The 17,727-nt window shown below is 41.1% G+C and overlaps 1 protein-coding gene across 5 annotated transcripts in view; it reads left to right on the top strand.

Moving 5' to 3' along the window:
• The window catches only part of HAVCR2 (hepatitis A virus cellular receptor 2), a 30,759-nt gene extending 15,189 nt beyond the window's left edge, over positions 1-15,570 (top strand). For 2 of the 5 annotated variants that reach the window (XM_070373004.1, XM_070373003.1), the window contains 2 exons: positions 4,747-4,783; positions 6,992-15,570. In XM_070373004.1, the coding sequence (XP_070229105.1) occupies positions 4,747-4,783; positions 6,992-7,230 (276 nt within the window). In that variant the 3' untranslated portion in view covers positions 7,231-15,570. The remainder of the gene's footprint in view (positions 1-4,746; positions 4,784-6,991) is intronic. The other 3 variants (XM_070373002.1, XM_070373001.1, XM_070373005.1) reach the window with 2 other exon arrangements.
• The last annotated feature ends 2,157 nt before the right edge of the window (positions 15,571-17,727 follow it).

Raw genomic sequence — 17,727 nt, 5'->3', positions numbered from 1 at the left:
AAAATGGCTGTCTGAGGAGGCCTTACAAATAGCTGTGAAAAGAAGAGAAGCAAAAAGCAAAGGAGAAAAGGAAAGATATAAGCAACTGAATGCGGAGTTCCAACAAATAGCAAGGAGAGAGAAGAAAGCCTTCTTCAGTGATCAATGCAAAGAAATAGAGGAAAACAACAGAATGGGAAAGACTATAGATCTCTTCAAGATAATGAGAGATACCAAGGGAACATTTCAAGCAAAGATGGGCTCGATATAGGACAGAAATGATATGGACCTAACAGAAGCTGAAGATATTAAGAAGAGATGGCAAGAATACACAGAAGAACTGTACAAAAAAGATCTTCATGACCCACATAATCACGATGGTGTGATCACTGACCTGGAGGCAGACATCCTGGAATGTGAAGTCAAGTGGGCCTTAGAAAGCATCACTACGAACAAAGCTAGTGGAGGTGATGGAATTCCAGTTGAGCTGTTTCAAATCCTGAAAGATGATGCTGTGAAAGTGCTGCACTCAATATGCCAGCAAATTTGGAAAACTCAACAGTGGCCACAGGACTGGAAAAGGTCAGTTTTCATTCCAATCCCAAACAAAGGCAATGCCAAAGAATGCTCAAACTACCGCACAATTGCACTCATCTCACATGCTAGTAAAGTAATGCTCAAAATTCTCCGGAGAAGGCAATGGCACCCCACTCCAGTACTTTTGCCTGGAAAATCCCATGGACGGAGGAGCCTGGTAGGCTGTACTCCATGGGGTCGCTATAGTCCGACACGACTGAGCCCTTCACTTTCATTTTTCACTTTCTTGCATTGGAGAAGGAAATGGCAACCCACTCCAGTGTTCTTGCTTGGAGAATCCCAGGGACAGGGAAGCCTGGTGGGCTGCCGTCTATGGGGTCGCACAGAGTCAGACACGACTGACGCGACTTAGCAGCAGCAGCAGCAGCAGCAAAATTCTCCAAGCCAGGCTTCAGCAATATGTGAACCATGAACTTCCTGATGTTCAACCTGGTTTTAGAAAAGGCAGAGGAACCAGAGATCAAATTGCCAATATCTGCTGGATCATGGAAAAAGCAAGAGAGTTCCAGAAAAACATCGATTTCTGCTTTATTGACTATGCCAAAGCCTTTGTGTGGATCACAATAAACTGGAAAATTCTGAAAGAGATGGGAATACCAGACCACCTGACCTGCCTCTTGAGAAATCTGTATGCAGATCAAGAAGCAACAGTTAGAACTGGACATGGAACAAGAGAGTTTCCAAATAGGAAAAGAAGTATGTCTAGGCTGTATATTGTCACCCTGCTTATTTACCTTATATGCAGAGTACATTATGAGAAATGCTGGACTGGAAGAAGCACAAGCTGGAATCAAGATTGCCAGGAGAAATATCAATAACCTCAGATTTGCAGATGACACCACCCTTATGGCAGAAAGTGAAGAGGAACTCAAAAGTCTCTTGATGAAAATGAAAGTAGAGAGTGAAAAAGTTGGCTTAAAGCTCAACATTCAGAAAACGAAGGTCATGGCATCTGGTCCCACCACTTCATGGGAAATAGATGGGGAAACAGTGGAAACAGTGTCAGACTTTATTTTGGGGGGCTCCAAAATCACTGCAGATGGTGACTGCAGCCATGAAATTAAAAGACGCTTACTCCTTGGAAGGAAAATTATAACCAACCTAGATAGCATATTGAAAAACAGAGACATTACTTTTCCAACAAAGGTCCGTCTAGTCAAGGCTATGTTTTTTCCTGTGGTCATGTATGGATGTGAGAGTTGGACTGTGAAGAAGGCTGAGCACCAAAGAATTGATGCTTTTGAACTGTGGTGTTGGAGAAGACTCTTGAGAGTCCCTTGGACTGCAAGGAGATCCAACCAGTCCATTCTGAAGGAGATCAGCCCTGGGATTTCTTTGGAAGGAATGATGCTAAAGCTGAAACTCCAGTACTTTGGCCACCTCATACGACGAGTTGACTCATTGGAAAAGATTCTGATGCTGGGAGGGATTGGGGGCAAGAGGAGAAGGGGACGCCAGAGGATGAGATGGCTGGATGGCATCACTGACTCGATGGACGTGAGTCTGAGTGAACTCCAGGAGTTGGTGATGGACAGGGAGGCCTGGTGTGCTGAGATTAATGGGGTTGCAAAGAGTCAGACACGACTGAGCGACTGAACTGAACTGAACTGAAGTTGACCCTCACTCATTCCAAAAGTCTTCCTTCTCTGGACTTCTGAAACACCACTCTCACTTTGGCCACTCCTTTTCAGTCATTTTTATAATATTCTCTTTTTCAGCATGATCTTTAGGTGTTGAGATTCCCCAGAGCTGGTGTTTTTCCTCTCTCCATACCCTCTGGATGATGATAACCTGTATTTCCGTAGACTTAAATGTCATCCTTAGTTTCTGTCTTTAGCACTCAAGGGTGTTGGTACTGACTGTCCAGCTGTTCAGGTGTTATCTCCACTTATTTGTCTCCCACCTTACTGCATCCAAAAAGGAGCTCTGGAGTCTATATCCCACCTTTTTAAAATCCTACCCGCCCCCCCCCCCGCCCCTGCCGCCACCCCAGGTCTTCATCATAGTGTTTCCCTACCATCCAACTGGTTGCCTGAGCTAGAAGCCCTCCTTGAATTCTCTCCTTCTTCACTCCTAACACACAATCCCAATTACACACAATCCAGCTTCACTTCCTGCACTTTCCCCAAAACATATCTAAAATCCATTCATGATTCTGTGCCTCTCTGTCATCACCTTACTCTGAGGTAGTTCATGCCTTACCTTCTCTTTTTTCATACCTCCTTTTAGTTCATTCTCCACATAGCAACCAAAGTGATTTTCTTGAAACCCAGTTATATCATATTTCTGGCCTTCAATTATTTCTTATGTCTTAGGATAAAACCCAAGCTCCTGATTATGACTTCAAGGGTCCTATGGTATCTAGCCCAGCCTCCATTTCAGATCTTATCTTGTGCCACTCTTTTATTCCAGTCATGCTTTCAGTTTCAGCCACTTATCACCATCTTTACCAGGGCTTTACTTGATCCAGATGCTCACCCTGGTTCTTCATTTGGGTGACTCATTCTCTTCTTTCAGAACTGAGCTTAAAGATCATCTTCAGTTCAGTTCAGTCACTCAGTCTTGTCTGACTCTTTGCGACCCCATGAATTGCAGCATGTCAGGCCTCCCTGTCCATCACCAACTCATAGCCATCGAGTCGCTATGCCATCCAGCCATCTCATCCTCTGTCGTCCCCTTCTCCTCCTGCCCTCAATCCCTCCCAGCATCAGAGTCTTTTCCAGTGAGTCAACACCTTGCATGAGGTGGCCAAAGTATTGGAGTTTCAGCTTTAGTATCAGTCCTTCCAAAGAACACCTAGGACCAATCTCCTTTAGAATGGACTGGTTGGATCTCCTTGCAGTCCAAGGGACTCTCAAGAGTCTTCTCCAAGACCACAGTTCAAAAGCATCAATTCCTCCGCACTCAGCTTTCTTCACAGTCCAACCCTCACATCCATACATGAACACTGGATAACTATTGCCTTGACTAGACAGACCTTTGTTGGCAAAGGAATGTCTCTGCTTTTGAATATGCTATCTCAGTTGAGTTCAGTTGCTCAGTCATGTCCGACTCTTTGTGACCCCATGAATCACAGCACACCAGGCCTCCCTGTCCATCACCAACTCCCGGAGTTCAACCAGACTCAAGTCCATCGAGTCAGTGATGCCATCCAGCCATCTCATCCTCTGGCGTCCCCTTCTCCTCCTGCCCTCAATCCCTCCCAGCATCAGACTCTTTTCCAGTGAGTCAACTCTTCGCATGAGGTGACCAAAGTACTGGAGTTTCAGCTTTAGCATCATTCCTTCCAAAGAAATCCCAGGGCTGATCTCCTTCAGAATGGACTGGTTGGATCTCCTTGCAATCCAAGGGACTCTCAAGAGTCTTCTCCAACACCACAGTTCAAAAACATCAATTCTTTGGTGCTCAGTCTTCTTCACAGTCCAACTCTCACATCCATACACAACCACAGGAAAACCATAGCCTTGACTAGATGAATCTTTGTGGCAAAGTAATGTCTCTGCTTTTGAATAATGCTATCTAGGTTGGTCATAACTTTCCTTCCAAAGATCATCTTAGTGGTATATATCTGTTCATTCCACACTCCTAATTCATCTCTGCTCCCCTCTCCCCTTTGGCAACCATAAGTTTGTTTTCTATGTCTGTGAGTCTGTTTCTGTTTTGTAAATAAAGCTATTTGTAATGTTTTTAGCTTTCATATGTAAATGATATGATGTTTGTCTTTCTCTGTCTTATTTCACTCAGTATGATAATCTCTAGGTTAATCTATTTTGCTGCAGTACTTTTCTTTCTATCACATCAAGTTTGAAATTATTTTATTTTTTCTATTTCTTATTTTTTTTTTTCTTAAATGCCTCCCCACTGGAAGACAAGCTTAATGATGTCAGGGCTCATAATTCATTTTTTTGTGTCCCTGGTGCTTAGCATACTAGCAGATATGTAGTAGCCACTCCCTATATTTGTTAAATATGAAAATACATCTTTATTACTTTCTACCACAGTTTATGTAATATACCAAGACACACATCAGTGGTTTGATGTAATTAAATCTTAACCAGTAGACCAGATTTCCCTAAACAATCTTTTCTTCCCATTAGCCCGTTTTTTGTTTTTATCTCATTTATTTTATTAAAGCATTTTAAATGGACTTTCATTTTCCTTTCTACTTAGGGTATTCTGATAGAAAAGAGAAGATACAAAATTCAAGGTAAGAATCATGAGTAGGGTAGGAGAAGGTGGGGATCTTGGGTGAGCCTTCAGCTGATTGAGCACCTACTCCACCCAGGCTCTAGGTGGCCGCTGGTTACAGAAGTGAATGAGAAGCTCAGCGTCTACTCTCAGAGCTTTTCATAACTCAGCCTGGTTCTTCTGAACTCTGATTACCTGTTAGAATCACCTAGGGCACTTAAACATATTTGTCTATCCCAGAGCAAATACGTTAGAATCTTTGGGGATGAGGTCTCAGCATAGTGAAAAAGTGAAAGAGTTAGTTGCTCAGTTGTGTCCGACTCTTTGTGACCCCGTGAACTGTAGCCCGCCAGGCTCCTCTGTCCATGGAATTCTCCAGGAAGGAATACTGGAGTGGGTGGCAATTCCTTTCTCCAGTGGATCTTCCCTACTCAGGGATCAAACTCGGGTCTCTTGCATTGCAGGTGGATTCTTTACTATCTGAGCCACCAGGGAAGCCCTTATTGTTCTAAAAACTTTCTAGGTAATTGTAATATACAAACAGAGTTGAAAACTGCTTGTCTGTCCTATTGCAGAATTAGTCTCCATTCCTAATTACACTACACACACACAAAGCTTATATAACTTTTACTGGGTTTCTGTGACATTTGGGACATGGGCAGAATGAAATATATTTTAAGAAAAAAATGATTCTGTCCACTGAATACTATCTGAACCACTAATAATTTTAGACTAAGTCTAGGTGGTGCTATTGGAGAAGGAAATGGCAACCCACTCCAGTGTTCTTGCCTGGAGAATCCCAGGGACGGGGGAGCCTGGTGGGCTGCTGTCTACGGGGTCACACAGAGTCGGACACGACTGAAGCGACTTAGCAGCAGTAGGTGGTGCTAGTGGTGAAGAACCTGCCTGCCAGTGCAGGAGACATAAGAGACGCAGATTCACTCCGTGGGTCGGGAAGATCCCCTGGAAGAGGGCTTTGCAACCCGCTCTTGCCTGGAGAATCCCATGGACAGAGGAGCCTGGAAGACTACAGTCCCTAGGATCATAAAGAGTTGGACACGACTGAAGTGACTTAGCATTCACACACACTAGATGATATAGTTATGAAGACAAAATAGTCTGCAGTAAAAAGTCAAATAAGACCAAATAGAACACTTAATCATCATGGTTCTATATGATCTATAACCAGCATTTATTAGAGCTGAAACCTGAAATGTTGTGATATCAATAGGTAATATTTACATTTATGAGTACTACTGCTGCTGCTGCTGCTGCTAAGTCACTTCAGTCATGTCCGACTCTGTGTGACCCCATAGACGGCAGCCCACCATGCTCCGCCATCCCTGGCATTCTTTATGAAATTATTGGGTTAATGTTTTATCTCTACCTATAAATGTAAACTCCATAGAAAATTAGGAACTTATCAGCACATTAACAACTGTATCCCCTAGTGCACACCTGATTCTTAGTACACACTTCATAAATATTTGAGGATTGCATGGACAAATGTTCCTTACAGCAGCCCTGTGAGAGAAGAGTACTTATTCCCATTGTATGGGTGAAGACCCTAACACCCTGAGTTTACTAATATACAGCCTCCAGGAGCTTTTTGTGTTTTGTTCACTGTTGTATCTCTTGATGCATGGGCTCAGTGTGTAACACACTAAATAGTTCTTTAATGAATAAATGGAAAAGGCAAATCTGACTCAGCCTAGATCATATGGATGGTAAGAAACAGAGGTAGAATTCAAACTCAAGTCTCACTGGATCCATAACACATTCCTTTTACTTTTTGGAATTGTTTAAACCCACATAATAATTGAAATAACAGTGCAATTTGAGCATGTTATTTGATATTTGTCACATTTACTTTGTTTCTCTCTTTACGTATACAATTTTGTTTTTGTCTGAACCATTTGTACAGGTATTTCAGACATCTTGACACTTCACATAAACACTTCAGTCTGCACTTCCTCAGAATGAGTATATTCTCTTAGATAACACAATTCCACTTTTATACCTAAGAAATTTCAGATTAATTTGAATTTGTACAGAGTATTCCCCAGATTATTTCATTGCTATTTTATGTTTTCCCTTCCTAGTCAGGACCTGATCAAGGATCGTATACTGCCTTGGTTGCTAACTCTTCAGCAAAGCCCGTTCTCTCAATTCTATTACATATTGTCCAGAAAGTGCTTAACTCAACTACAATGCTTTATTTCCACAGCCTCATCACTTTGGCCAACCTTTCTCCTTCAGGGTTGGCAAATACAGCAGCAGAGGGGATGCACCCAGTGGAAAACATCTATATCATTGAGGAAAATGTATATGAAGAGGAGGATCCATACGAGTGTTACTGCTCCGTCAACAGTGGGCATCAATCCTAACAACCTCTGGGCTGCTGTCACCTTTCAACGACACCAGATTCAACCACTTCATTTAGGGGCTTGGTGTTGTCTTCTTTGAAGACATGAGATGGCTCAGCTGACTGATTTAGGAAATTCTGCCCTTGGCCACCGAGCAGAGTTTTTCCATATTTTAAAGATAACTAGCTCACTCGAGGATTGAGCTGGAACCTGTGTGGTAATACACAGGCACTACATTGCCTCTGTGTTCCATCCACACAACTCAGAGACTGCTAATTGGGACATTAGAGCTCCAGTGGGCTTTTACAGAGAGTAAGAATTCTTAATATGGGATCTCTGGAATTCTAGATATTCGATTACATGGTGTGTCCATGAAACTCTTGAAAATACAGGGGAAATTACCTGCTGAGATATATGTGTGTCTTTTTCAATACAGGAAATCTAAAGGGTCACTGATTCTCAAAGAGCTCTGTGATCCATAGAAGGGGTTAGGAAACTACTGGAGTAGGACTAGATGGTCTTGATTCCCTCAAAGCCTCAAGGTTTATACTTCTTTGAATGTTGACTCTGCAACAGTAAGTGCCAATGCACAGCTCTCCTTGGCTTCAGTTAAGAAGATGGGCCAACAAGGCCTGTGGTGTGGCAGATGCTCCTGGAGAAAAAGGAAGTACGCTCAGTGTGAATTGACTAGTTTTGCTTGGGGTGTACTCAAAGGGAAAGATCTCTAACTGACTTGTCATTCATGGAGAGAAATGGAGCAGTGTTTTTCATAAAAGAAGAAGCAGGACTGGGACACAAATTCTGTTCCCTGGTGGAAAGTAGATGAGGGTCTCTAGCCGTCTTTATTTGTCAGAGTCAGATCCCTTCGTGCTTCGACAATGGTCCTTAAGCTTCAGTGCCAAGATGGTGGACAGTAGGTCCATCTTGCCTGTTTTTTCCTCCCCAGTTATGGCACAACTCTGACACATAATAGAGATTTACTTAATATCTTTGGAGTGAAAAAATTAAAAAGCAGAAAGGCAAATTTCTGGAAAAACTTTTCCAATGGAGAATTCAGATAGAACTCTGTACCTTCACTTGTGGGGAACTAAAAAATACTCTCAATCCTCTGTTTGTGGTCTTGTCCAGCTCTTAGTTTCTCAGCATCTTCTTCCAGCTCAGGCCCTGGAAGTCTATTACTCTCCTGTCTTCTTTCTCTTTTCTGCTGGATGAATCAACAGTAGAGACCTGCCTGAAAACGGCCTTCTCTGGGTGATGGCTAAAGTGCTACTGTGTTGCATGCAGGAGATGTTGGTCACCAAGGATGCAGGCTTCCTGTTTGTTACAGTGTTCAGGCTGCATCCAGATAGGATTGGGAAGCATTCATTTTCTACTGGAGATCATTTTGCAGTGTTCCAGGCAGGGGCTTTTAAACAAGCTGAATAATTAATCTTAAGTGTTTTTAGTTTATGAAATTCTAGAGGGAAGAGGTTTCAGAACACATTTAAACCAGGTCAATGATTGCCCCACAAAAGGGATTCTTATTCTAAAAAAATCTTTAAACAAGGATGTATATATAAGAACAACTCTTGCAACAGTGCTTGTGAGAGACTTTTTCCATGAATTGGGGAATAGCTAATTAGGTGGTATTGCCAACACACTGGAACAGTTGGTTTCATCATAGAGTTGTTTTGCTAGTTCAACAGATACTAAATGCTTACCTTGTGCCAGGGACTCTGGTGCTGGGATCACAGAGACCAAATAGACACATCCCTGACCCTGTGGAACTTCTGACTGATCTGACAGGAAGGAGGATCTCATTCATTCATCCAGTGAACATTTTTTAGCACCTAGTTTGTGCCAGACAGTGATTTAGTTCCTAGAAATATAGCAGTGAAGGAAACAGACAAAATCCCTAGTTTCACAGAGCTGTGTTACTTGTCAAAGGAGAAATCTATATTGCTAATAAAAAGAAAAAGGTTCTAAAATAGTATAGTTAATTCTATTTTTTTCTTTTACTGTAAAATATTCCAGAAGCATATTCCAAAGTTAATATGGTTATTTCACAGGGGCAAATAGTCAGTTTCACTTTTTCCTTTTATGTGCTTCTATAACTGTTTGAGGAGAAGGCAATGGCACCCCATTCCAGTACTCTTGCCTGGAAAATCCCATGGATGGAGGAGCCTGGTAGGCTCTAGTCCATGGGGTCGCTAAGAGTCGGAGATGACTGAGCAACTTCACTTTCACTTTTCACTTTCATGCATTGGAGAAGGAAATGGCAACCCACTCCTGTATTCTTGCCTGGAGAATCCCAGGGACAGAGGAGCCTAGTGGGCTGCTGTCTATGGGGTGGCACAGAGGCGGACACGACTGAAGCGACTTAGCAGCATAACTGTTTGAATCATTTTCTCCATTTTTTTGTAATAAAGAAATTGATTTAAGTATGATCACAACGCTTTCCTGTCCACCCTCCTCCTCACAGAAAGAAATGAAGACTTTGGATAAGCTCAGGTCACAGCCAGCGTAGTGTGCAGCATCACTCTGGATGTGTCAAGAGTGGTTCCAGCAGGGATTCGGACCCTGGTTTTCAGGGTAGGATCAACTCTGTATCAGTGATTTGTAATGAGGAAGATGGCAGAAAGATAACAAACTATCAAGGAACCCCCAAAGGGTCTGGGTGATGACAAGTGGTTACTTAATTAAAAACAACATAGGAAGAGTGAATGTGTGGTTTTTCTCTTAGAAGTGCTTTAGAAATTTTTCTCCTAGATCTCTGCCATAGACACCCACAGGGCCCGTAGAGGCTCCTTGATCATTTCAGACTGAAAATTTAAAATCTTGCCATGTTTTATCTGCCTATCACTTTTAGTGTTAGAATTCCCAAGGCAGAAATTCCAAGCAGTTTGACTAGTCATTCATTTATTTGGGAACATCCCCTTATGCTTATTTCCATTTAAATTTAATTTTCACATAAGTTTTTTTGAACTGAATACAAATTAATTTTGTCTCCAGATTTCTACTGAGAAAGTCTTTCCAGAGGTAAGTAGAGATGCCCTAGATCTGTAATTTTAAAGATTTTCATTATTCTTTTCTGGAACTCAGCAGGCAAGGGGAAAAGGAGAGGGGCAGCTGGGACACTTGTTTGTAGAGTTCTCAAGCTTAAGGGGAGCTCAGATTTTAACCAGTTTTCAGTGGAAAAGCTGTGCAGTAGAGAATGCATCAGAAATGTGACTTTCAAGATTCTAGATCCTCTACATTTTTTTTTCAGTTGTATTGCCTGTAATTATAAAGGTCACTCATTTACATAGTAGCAGTTTTCTTTCGTAATTCTTAGTCAAGCTCCTTCTGCTTATGGTGTGACTCTTTTTCCAGAGAAAGTAGTGATGTTTAAAAAATTATTTAAACTCTGCAGGTGTGGTTGTGGTGGTAGAATGTCTGTTTAAATACCCACATTATTTTTAACATACTTGTTTTGTCGGTGGGTCACCTTTGGAAAATATTTTGTTGCAGCTTTATAGTCTATACTTAACAACATGCCTTATGACAATCTGACACGTTGTCCTTTGTAATTTCTATATTTCATGCCTTTTAAACCTACTTCATGTAAAATGAAAGTATTTTACACTCCAATGCAGTGTTTAAAATTATCTTCATTTGGCCAGTTCTGAAATAACCATGTATCTATATATCTATATCAAATCTGTTTTAAATTTTGTTATCCAGTTTTACCTGCCATTCCTACTCATTTGCATGCTGAGTTTAGTTCTTGTTCTGGAAACCTTTAAGTAAGTAGTAATACCTGCACAAATATAGGTGAAGGTTGTTATAATATTGATTTTTGATTCATTTTTTTAATCTCAAAGTTCACAATGAGATCTTAGCAAAAACCTCTTGACCTTAGTGTTGGTTTAGTCTGAGGGCTGAAGCAAGGAGCCAATGAGGGAGCAAGGAGCAAGTGAAGGGGCTTTGAAAACTTCTAGCTGCCCAGGCCTCAGTGAAGTCCTTGGAGAGGTGGAAGCTTTCCTCTTCTCTGAGCAAGCCTCCTACTCCAGCAAAAATCCCTGGTACCTAAGCAGCAGCCAGGCAGCTTCTAATCACCAAGGGAGAAGGGAGTTTTCTGAATTGATGGAATTTCAGGTGGGAGCTAAGGAATATGATATTTAGTAATCCTAGCTGCCTTGTTTCAAGCAAACGTGTTTACAAGGAACTGTGGGTAGGTGAGTTACTTTACAGTAAGTACTTTGAGACTCCAAGTAAGAATCTCTAAGCAGAAGATTCATCTTGTTAGAGTGCTTGTTTCCCTCATTGTTGTTTTTTTCAGGTTTTTATTTTGAAATAATTTGAGATTTTCAGAAAAATTGCAGTGATAGTACAGAGTTCCTGTATTCAGCAGATTTTTTTGGTTTCGTTTTGGTTAACAGCTTACATAACCATGGTACCATTTGTGAAAACTAAGAAATTAAGACTGACACATAATATTAACTAAACGATAAATTTTGCCTGGATTCTTACTCTGATTTTTAAAATTTTAAATTAAGTGCTTTCTGAAAAGTAATTAAAAGTGGAAATCCCTATTCCCTGTCCTCTTCATCAAAAATTTTCCCCAGTCCCAATCCCCAGGAACAGTTCTAGGTCAGCAGTGTCCAGTAGAAATGCAGTGTTTTTGTTTTTGTTTTTTTGTTTTTTCTTATTGTTGTTATTTTGCTTTTTTCCTTCATTATATGTCTTTACAGTTCAGTGAGTATTTTCCATTTAGAGGACATCTCCATTCTGACTAGTCACTTTTTAAGTGCTCAATAGCCACATGTGGCTAGTGGCTCTAGATTTAGCAAAGTTCTGGGCTATTCTCTTGTTTTCTCTCTCTCTTTTTCACACACACACACACACACACACACACACACAGTAACCTAATTTTTTCCACTACTTACAGAAGCTCATCATTCCCTGTGAGAATGGGGCAACAACATTTACTTAGACAGCTATATAGTATTACGTATAACAAATGTGCTTAATCTATTAAATCATTTCCCCACACATAGATGTTTAGTTTTTTTTTCCCATTTCAAATATACAAAAACCTATGTGCATTTGTATACTTCCAACATCTATGATTGTGGACATGGAATTGTTGTGTCAAAGGATGTGATTGTATTTGAACTCTCATGACAATAGAACAGTAGTATATTTTTAAAGAAATATACCATTCAGTGTATTACTAAATGTATATTTTTTCTCAAGGCAGTCATTTTAGAAAGCAATTTATTTTAATAGTATTCCTTTTACTCGATATAATTCATTTTTGATTTTTGATGTTTGAAGTTTTAACATTTTAAAATGTCAACATTCTTTAGCAACATAGCTAGTTAACAGAGGGTTCTGATGTCAGTGTGGTAAGTCCCAATGCTCACTACAAATGCAGTGCCTTGACAAAACTTTTGACAAAGCTCAGCATACATTTTGAATAACTTCTACTAGCACAGGAGTTCAACTGGTGCCCAAGTCTTGCAGTGGGCTTGGTTTGGAAGAGTACTGAGTCCTTCAGAAGATTCCCTTAACCTTATCTGATGAAAGCCAAGTGCTATCATGCTTTTTTTTTTTTTTTTTCCGATCCAATCATCTTCCCTAAAATGGATTCAGAGGAAATGACTTACAATCATGTGACAATGCAGCAAGGCACATAGCTAAAAGTAAAAGTTTTCATCCCCAAATAAATCTCTGATGTCACTGTTTTTAAGTAGAAAACATTGTTTTGGTTTTGGGGAGGAAGAAAAAGGACCCATCATCTCATAATTTGGGGAGATGTTCTGTTTTACACTAGGCAGTTCCCTCTAGCTGTGTGAACAGGAGCTCACTTAGCTCACATTCCATTTTCTGACATCGTCTCACTCACAGCTTCAAAACCTGGAACATTAATGGACGTGGTATTATATGTGAGAGAGGTATATAAATTATATAGGGGCACAGTGTAACTAGACTCCTTTATTTTAAATTGAAGTACAGTTGATTTACAGTATTATGTTAGTTTTAGGTTTATAACAAAGTGATTCACATATGTGTGTATGTGGATGTATTTCTGATTATTTTTCCATTATAGTTTATTGCAAGATAATGAATATAGTTCCCTATAGTGTGAAATGTAAGTCACTGAGTCTTGTCTGCCTCTTTGAAGCTCCATGGACTGTAGGCTGACAGGCTCTTCTGTCCATGGGAAGAATACTGAGAGTGGGTAGCCATTCCCTTTTCCAAGGAATCTTCCCAACACAGGGATCTGCCCTGGCTCTCTTCCTTACAGGCAAATTCTTTACCATCTGAGTCACCAGTTTCCTATGCTATACAGTAAATCTTTGTTGCTGATCTAGTTTATGTATCAGTTGAACTGAATCAGTTCAGTCGCTCATCCGTGTCTGACTCTTTTCGACCCCATAAATTGCAGCACACCAGGCCTCCCTGTCCATCACCAACTCCCAAAGTTCACTCAGACTCATGTCCATCGAGTCGGTCATGCCATCCAGCCATCTCATCCTCTGTCATCCCCTTCTCCTCCTGACTCCAATTCCTCCCAGCATCAGAGTCTTTTCCAATGAGTCAACTCTTCACATGAGGTGGTCAAAGTACTGGAGTTTCAGCTTTAGGATCATTCCTTCCAATGAACACCCAGGACTGATCTCCCTTAGAATGGACTGGTTGGATCTCCTTGCAGTCCAAGGGACTCTCAAGAGTCTTCTCCAACACCACAGTTCAAAAGCATCAATTCTTCAGCACTCAGCTTTCTTCACAGTCCAACTCTCACATCCATACATGACCACAGGAAAAACCATAGCCTTGACTAGACGGACCTTTGTTGGCAAAGTAATGTCTCTGCTTTTGAATATGCTATCTAGGTTGGTCATAACTTTCCTTCCAAGGAATAAGTGTCTTTTAATTTCATGGCTGCAATCACCCATCTGCAGTGATTTTGGAGCCCAGAAAAATAAAGTCTGACACTGTTTCCACTGTTTCCCCATCTATTTGCCATGAAGTGATGGGACCAGATGCCATGATCTTAGTTTTCTGTATACTCCTACTTTTTCTACCACCTTCTCCTTTGGTAACCATAAACTTGTTTCCTATGATGACTTCCTTCATACTGAAAGTGGTGGCTTGTTTTCCTAAACTTTCAAGGGTGGAGATTGTGGGTTTGCTTTATCTACTAAAATGTTCCATTGCTTAGTATGGGATGCTTGATGAATATTTGGTGAAATAAATGGGAATTCCCTGGCAGTCCACTGGTTAGGACTCTGAGCTTTGATTACAGAGGCTGTGTGTTTATATCCCTGGTTGGGGAACTAAGATCCCACAAGCTGAGTGTTGCGAAGAACAATAACAAAAAACATTGGTGAAATACTCTTTCTTGAGGAAGTGGAACAGTGGAATAGGGGTAGGTGAACCTGGCTTTCACTTCTGCATTGGTCCCAAGTGACTTCTGTGGGTCCTCTCATCTATTTCTCTCTGGTCCTCAGTTTATTCACATAGAAATCAGGAGGTTTGGCCCCAGGTAGTTAAAGTCCCTTCTTGTATAAATAGTATCAAAATTCATATGACTTTTCAGGCCTAAAGTCTGACCCTAAATCAAGACCTGTACTGAATCTTTTAAAAACAGCCTACCTCAAAAAGAATAAATTTCCCAGAATGCCGGGAGCTGGCCTGAGGAGCTCCACCTGTGGCAAAGGTCATAAGGAAGGAGGCTCGGCATAAGCAAAGGCTGGATCGAGCCTCAGGAGTCCCCCTGGAAATTCTTGAGCATCTACCCCCAAAACCAGAGTCTCCCTACTTTCTGCTTTTTGCTCTCACCTACACCTCTGACTTTATGGGGGGCTGTCCCCCACTACCTCTCTCTGAAAAAAAGAGCTAACTTACAGCTCCAGTTAATAAAGTTCCTGGGTGTGATAGTGTTTCAACCTACAAACTCCTTTGGAAGTCCTCTAGCCTGCCTGAATGGGTTTTTCCGGCCACATGTGATTGCTCAGAGCCTCCCAACTGTGAGAGGCATGAGATGTTCTAAACTGTCTAAATACAGATTCCTTTGAGCAGTTAAAAGATTGATTAGAAATTGTATTGGTGAAGGGTTTTTTACTTGTTGGGCCAATGTTTGCTGCTAAGTCTCCATATCCCTTACCTGCTGTGTCCCTGGCAGTGTATTGATTAATATAATTGGTGGAAGTAGTAGCTGTAATGTTTGTAACCTTGGACCCTTGAGTTAATTCTTTTTCTTGTTATAGCCCACCACACCTTTGCCCTATAGGAATGCAACTTTAATGCTTTTGGAGGGTGGCACCTGAGAAATCACCTTTAGAGAAAAATAAGTTTTCTGAAGAAAGGGTCTTAAAATGTTAACAGGCCTCTGGGCCAGAAGATGATGCAAATCACCTAAACTTTTGCATATGATAAGTTTGCAGGAAGAAAGCCTGGCTTACTGCATAACTCTACCCCTCCCCCCATTATCCTCTATGCATAACTTAAGGTATAAAAACTACTTTGGAAAATAAAGTGCAGGCCTTGTTCACCAAAGCTTGGTCTCCCCATGTCATTTTTTCTCTCACCTTCTGGCTGAATTATTCAGCCTCTTTTCTTCACTAAATTTTCTCACTGAGCTATCCTTATTTAACCACTTTTTATATCCTTAATTAACGTTTAATTAAACAATTGTTTCCTGATCCTCGCCAACGCCGTCCCCGCTTCGAATTCCCTGGATCCACCGGGGCTGGACCCTGGCACCAGAATAAAACTGCCTAAGGAGGTGAGAGACCTGTACTTGGAAAACTACTGAAGATAATACGGATGAAAAATTATGCCATGTTCTTGGATTGGAAGAATTAATATTGTTAAAATGATTGTTAAAATAATTAATATTGTTAAATATTAAATTTAATATTTACTAATATATCTATAAATTTACATTTTAAAATTTATATAAATATATAAATATTCATATATTTTATATATTATATAATTACATATAATGTTGTATGTATTATATATCAAATTTTATATTAATAAATTATTATTACTGAAAACACTTTATTAATATTTAACAATAATTAAAATATTGTTAAAATTACCCAAGGCAATTTATTGATTCAATACAATCCCTACCAAAATACCAATAGTATCTTTCAAAGAACTAGGAACAACTTTAAAATTTATGTGGAAATACAAAAGACCCAAAAGGCCAAAACAATATTGAGAAAGAGAACAAAGGTGAGGAATTCACACTCCCCAACTTTAGACTATATTACAATGCTATGGTAATCAAAACATTATGGTACTGGCTCAACAGACACACAGATCAATGGAAGAGGATGGGAATTCAGAATCATATACTTTTGGTCAATTAATCAATGACAAAAGAGGCAAGAATAGACAATGGAGAAAAGACAGTCTTCAAAAAGTGGTGCTGGGAAAACTGGACAGCTACAAGTAGAAGAATGATAGCTCAGCAGGTAAAGAATCCACCTGCAATGCGGGAGACCTGGGTTTGATCCCTGGGTTGGGAAGATCCCCTAGAGAAGGGAGATTCTACCCACTCCAGTATTCTGGCTTGGAGAATTCCATGGGCTGTATAGTCTATGGGATCACAAAGAGTCGGACACGACTGAGTGACTTTCACTCAGGCACTCAATATCACATACAAAAATAAAATGAGTTAAAGATATAAATAGACCAGAAACCATAGAACTGCCAGAGGAAAACATGGGCAGAGCACTCTTTGATATAAAAAGTAGCAGAGTTCCTGTTCAAGAACCATGATCACCTAGAACAGCTGAGTGGTGACTGAGGCAGCAAGACAGTCTATGAGAAGTTCCTGATGCAGCTTCTGGCCATCAAGGGCATGCTACAGAGGTTCATGGACGCCCTCTTCCAAACCATCTTCAGCATCACTGGGGCTCAGCCCTGCTGCTGGCCATCGAGTACATGTTTGATTTCCTGGATGAGCAGGCCGATCGGCACCAGGTACATGATGCAGATATGCATCACACCTGGAAGAAAAACTGCCTGCTCCTGTGCTCCTGGTTGAACATGATCAAGAACTGACAGGTCCTATTCAACATCTACAAGAACAGCAGCGCTCACGCCTGGCTGTCAGTGGTGGCCTAGGCCTTCATGGACTCCTGCTCCACATCTGAGCACAAGCTGGACAAGGACTTTTCCTCCCAGAAGCTGCTCTACACCAAGGACATCCTCAGCTATAAGACCTAGGTGGAGATTTACTATGCCTACATCACCAAGATGGCCTGCCATCAGCTACCACACAAGTGCATATCTCACGTTGGACCTGAGTCAATTCAATAGCATGAGTGTCCTGCATGAGATCTACTCTTACATCACCAAGGGGGAGACCCCAACACAGCCCTGGAGAAGGATAAGCAGACCTGGTGGCAGCTGCTTTGGAGCAAGCTGGAGCGAGTAGTACACACCGTACCCCTGAGTAGCTGAGTCATGGGCCTATGACCTTCTGACCATGGGGACTTGAGTGAATTTGGGGCTGGCCCTTATTTAGCAGCCAGAGCGGGGAGATCTGTAGAAGAGGCCTGGTCCCAACTGTGCCAGGTGCCCTGTGCTAGGGGCCATGTGTCCAGTT

The sequence above is a fragment of the Bos mutus genome, chromosome 7 (assembly GCF_027580195.1).
Source record: "Bos mutus isolate GX-2022 chromosome 7, NWIPB_WYAK_1.1, whole genome shotgun sequence".
Classification (NCBI taxonomy): domain Eukaryota; kingdom Metazoa; phylum Chordata; class Mammalia; order Artiodactyla; family Bovidae; genus Bos; species Bos mutus.
Note: the sequence above shows the minus strand (reverse complement) of the source record. Positions and strands in the feature narration are given on the sequence as shown.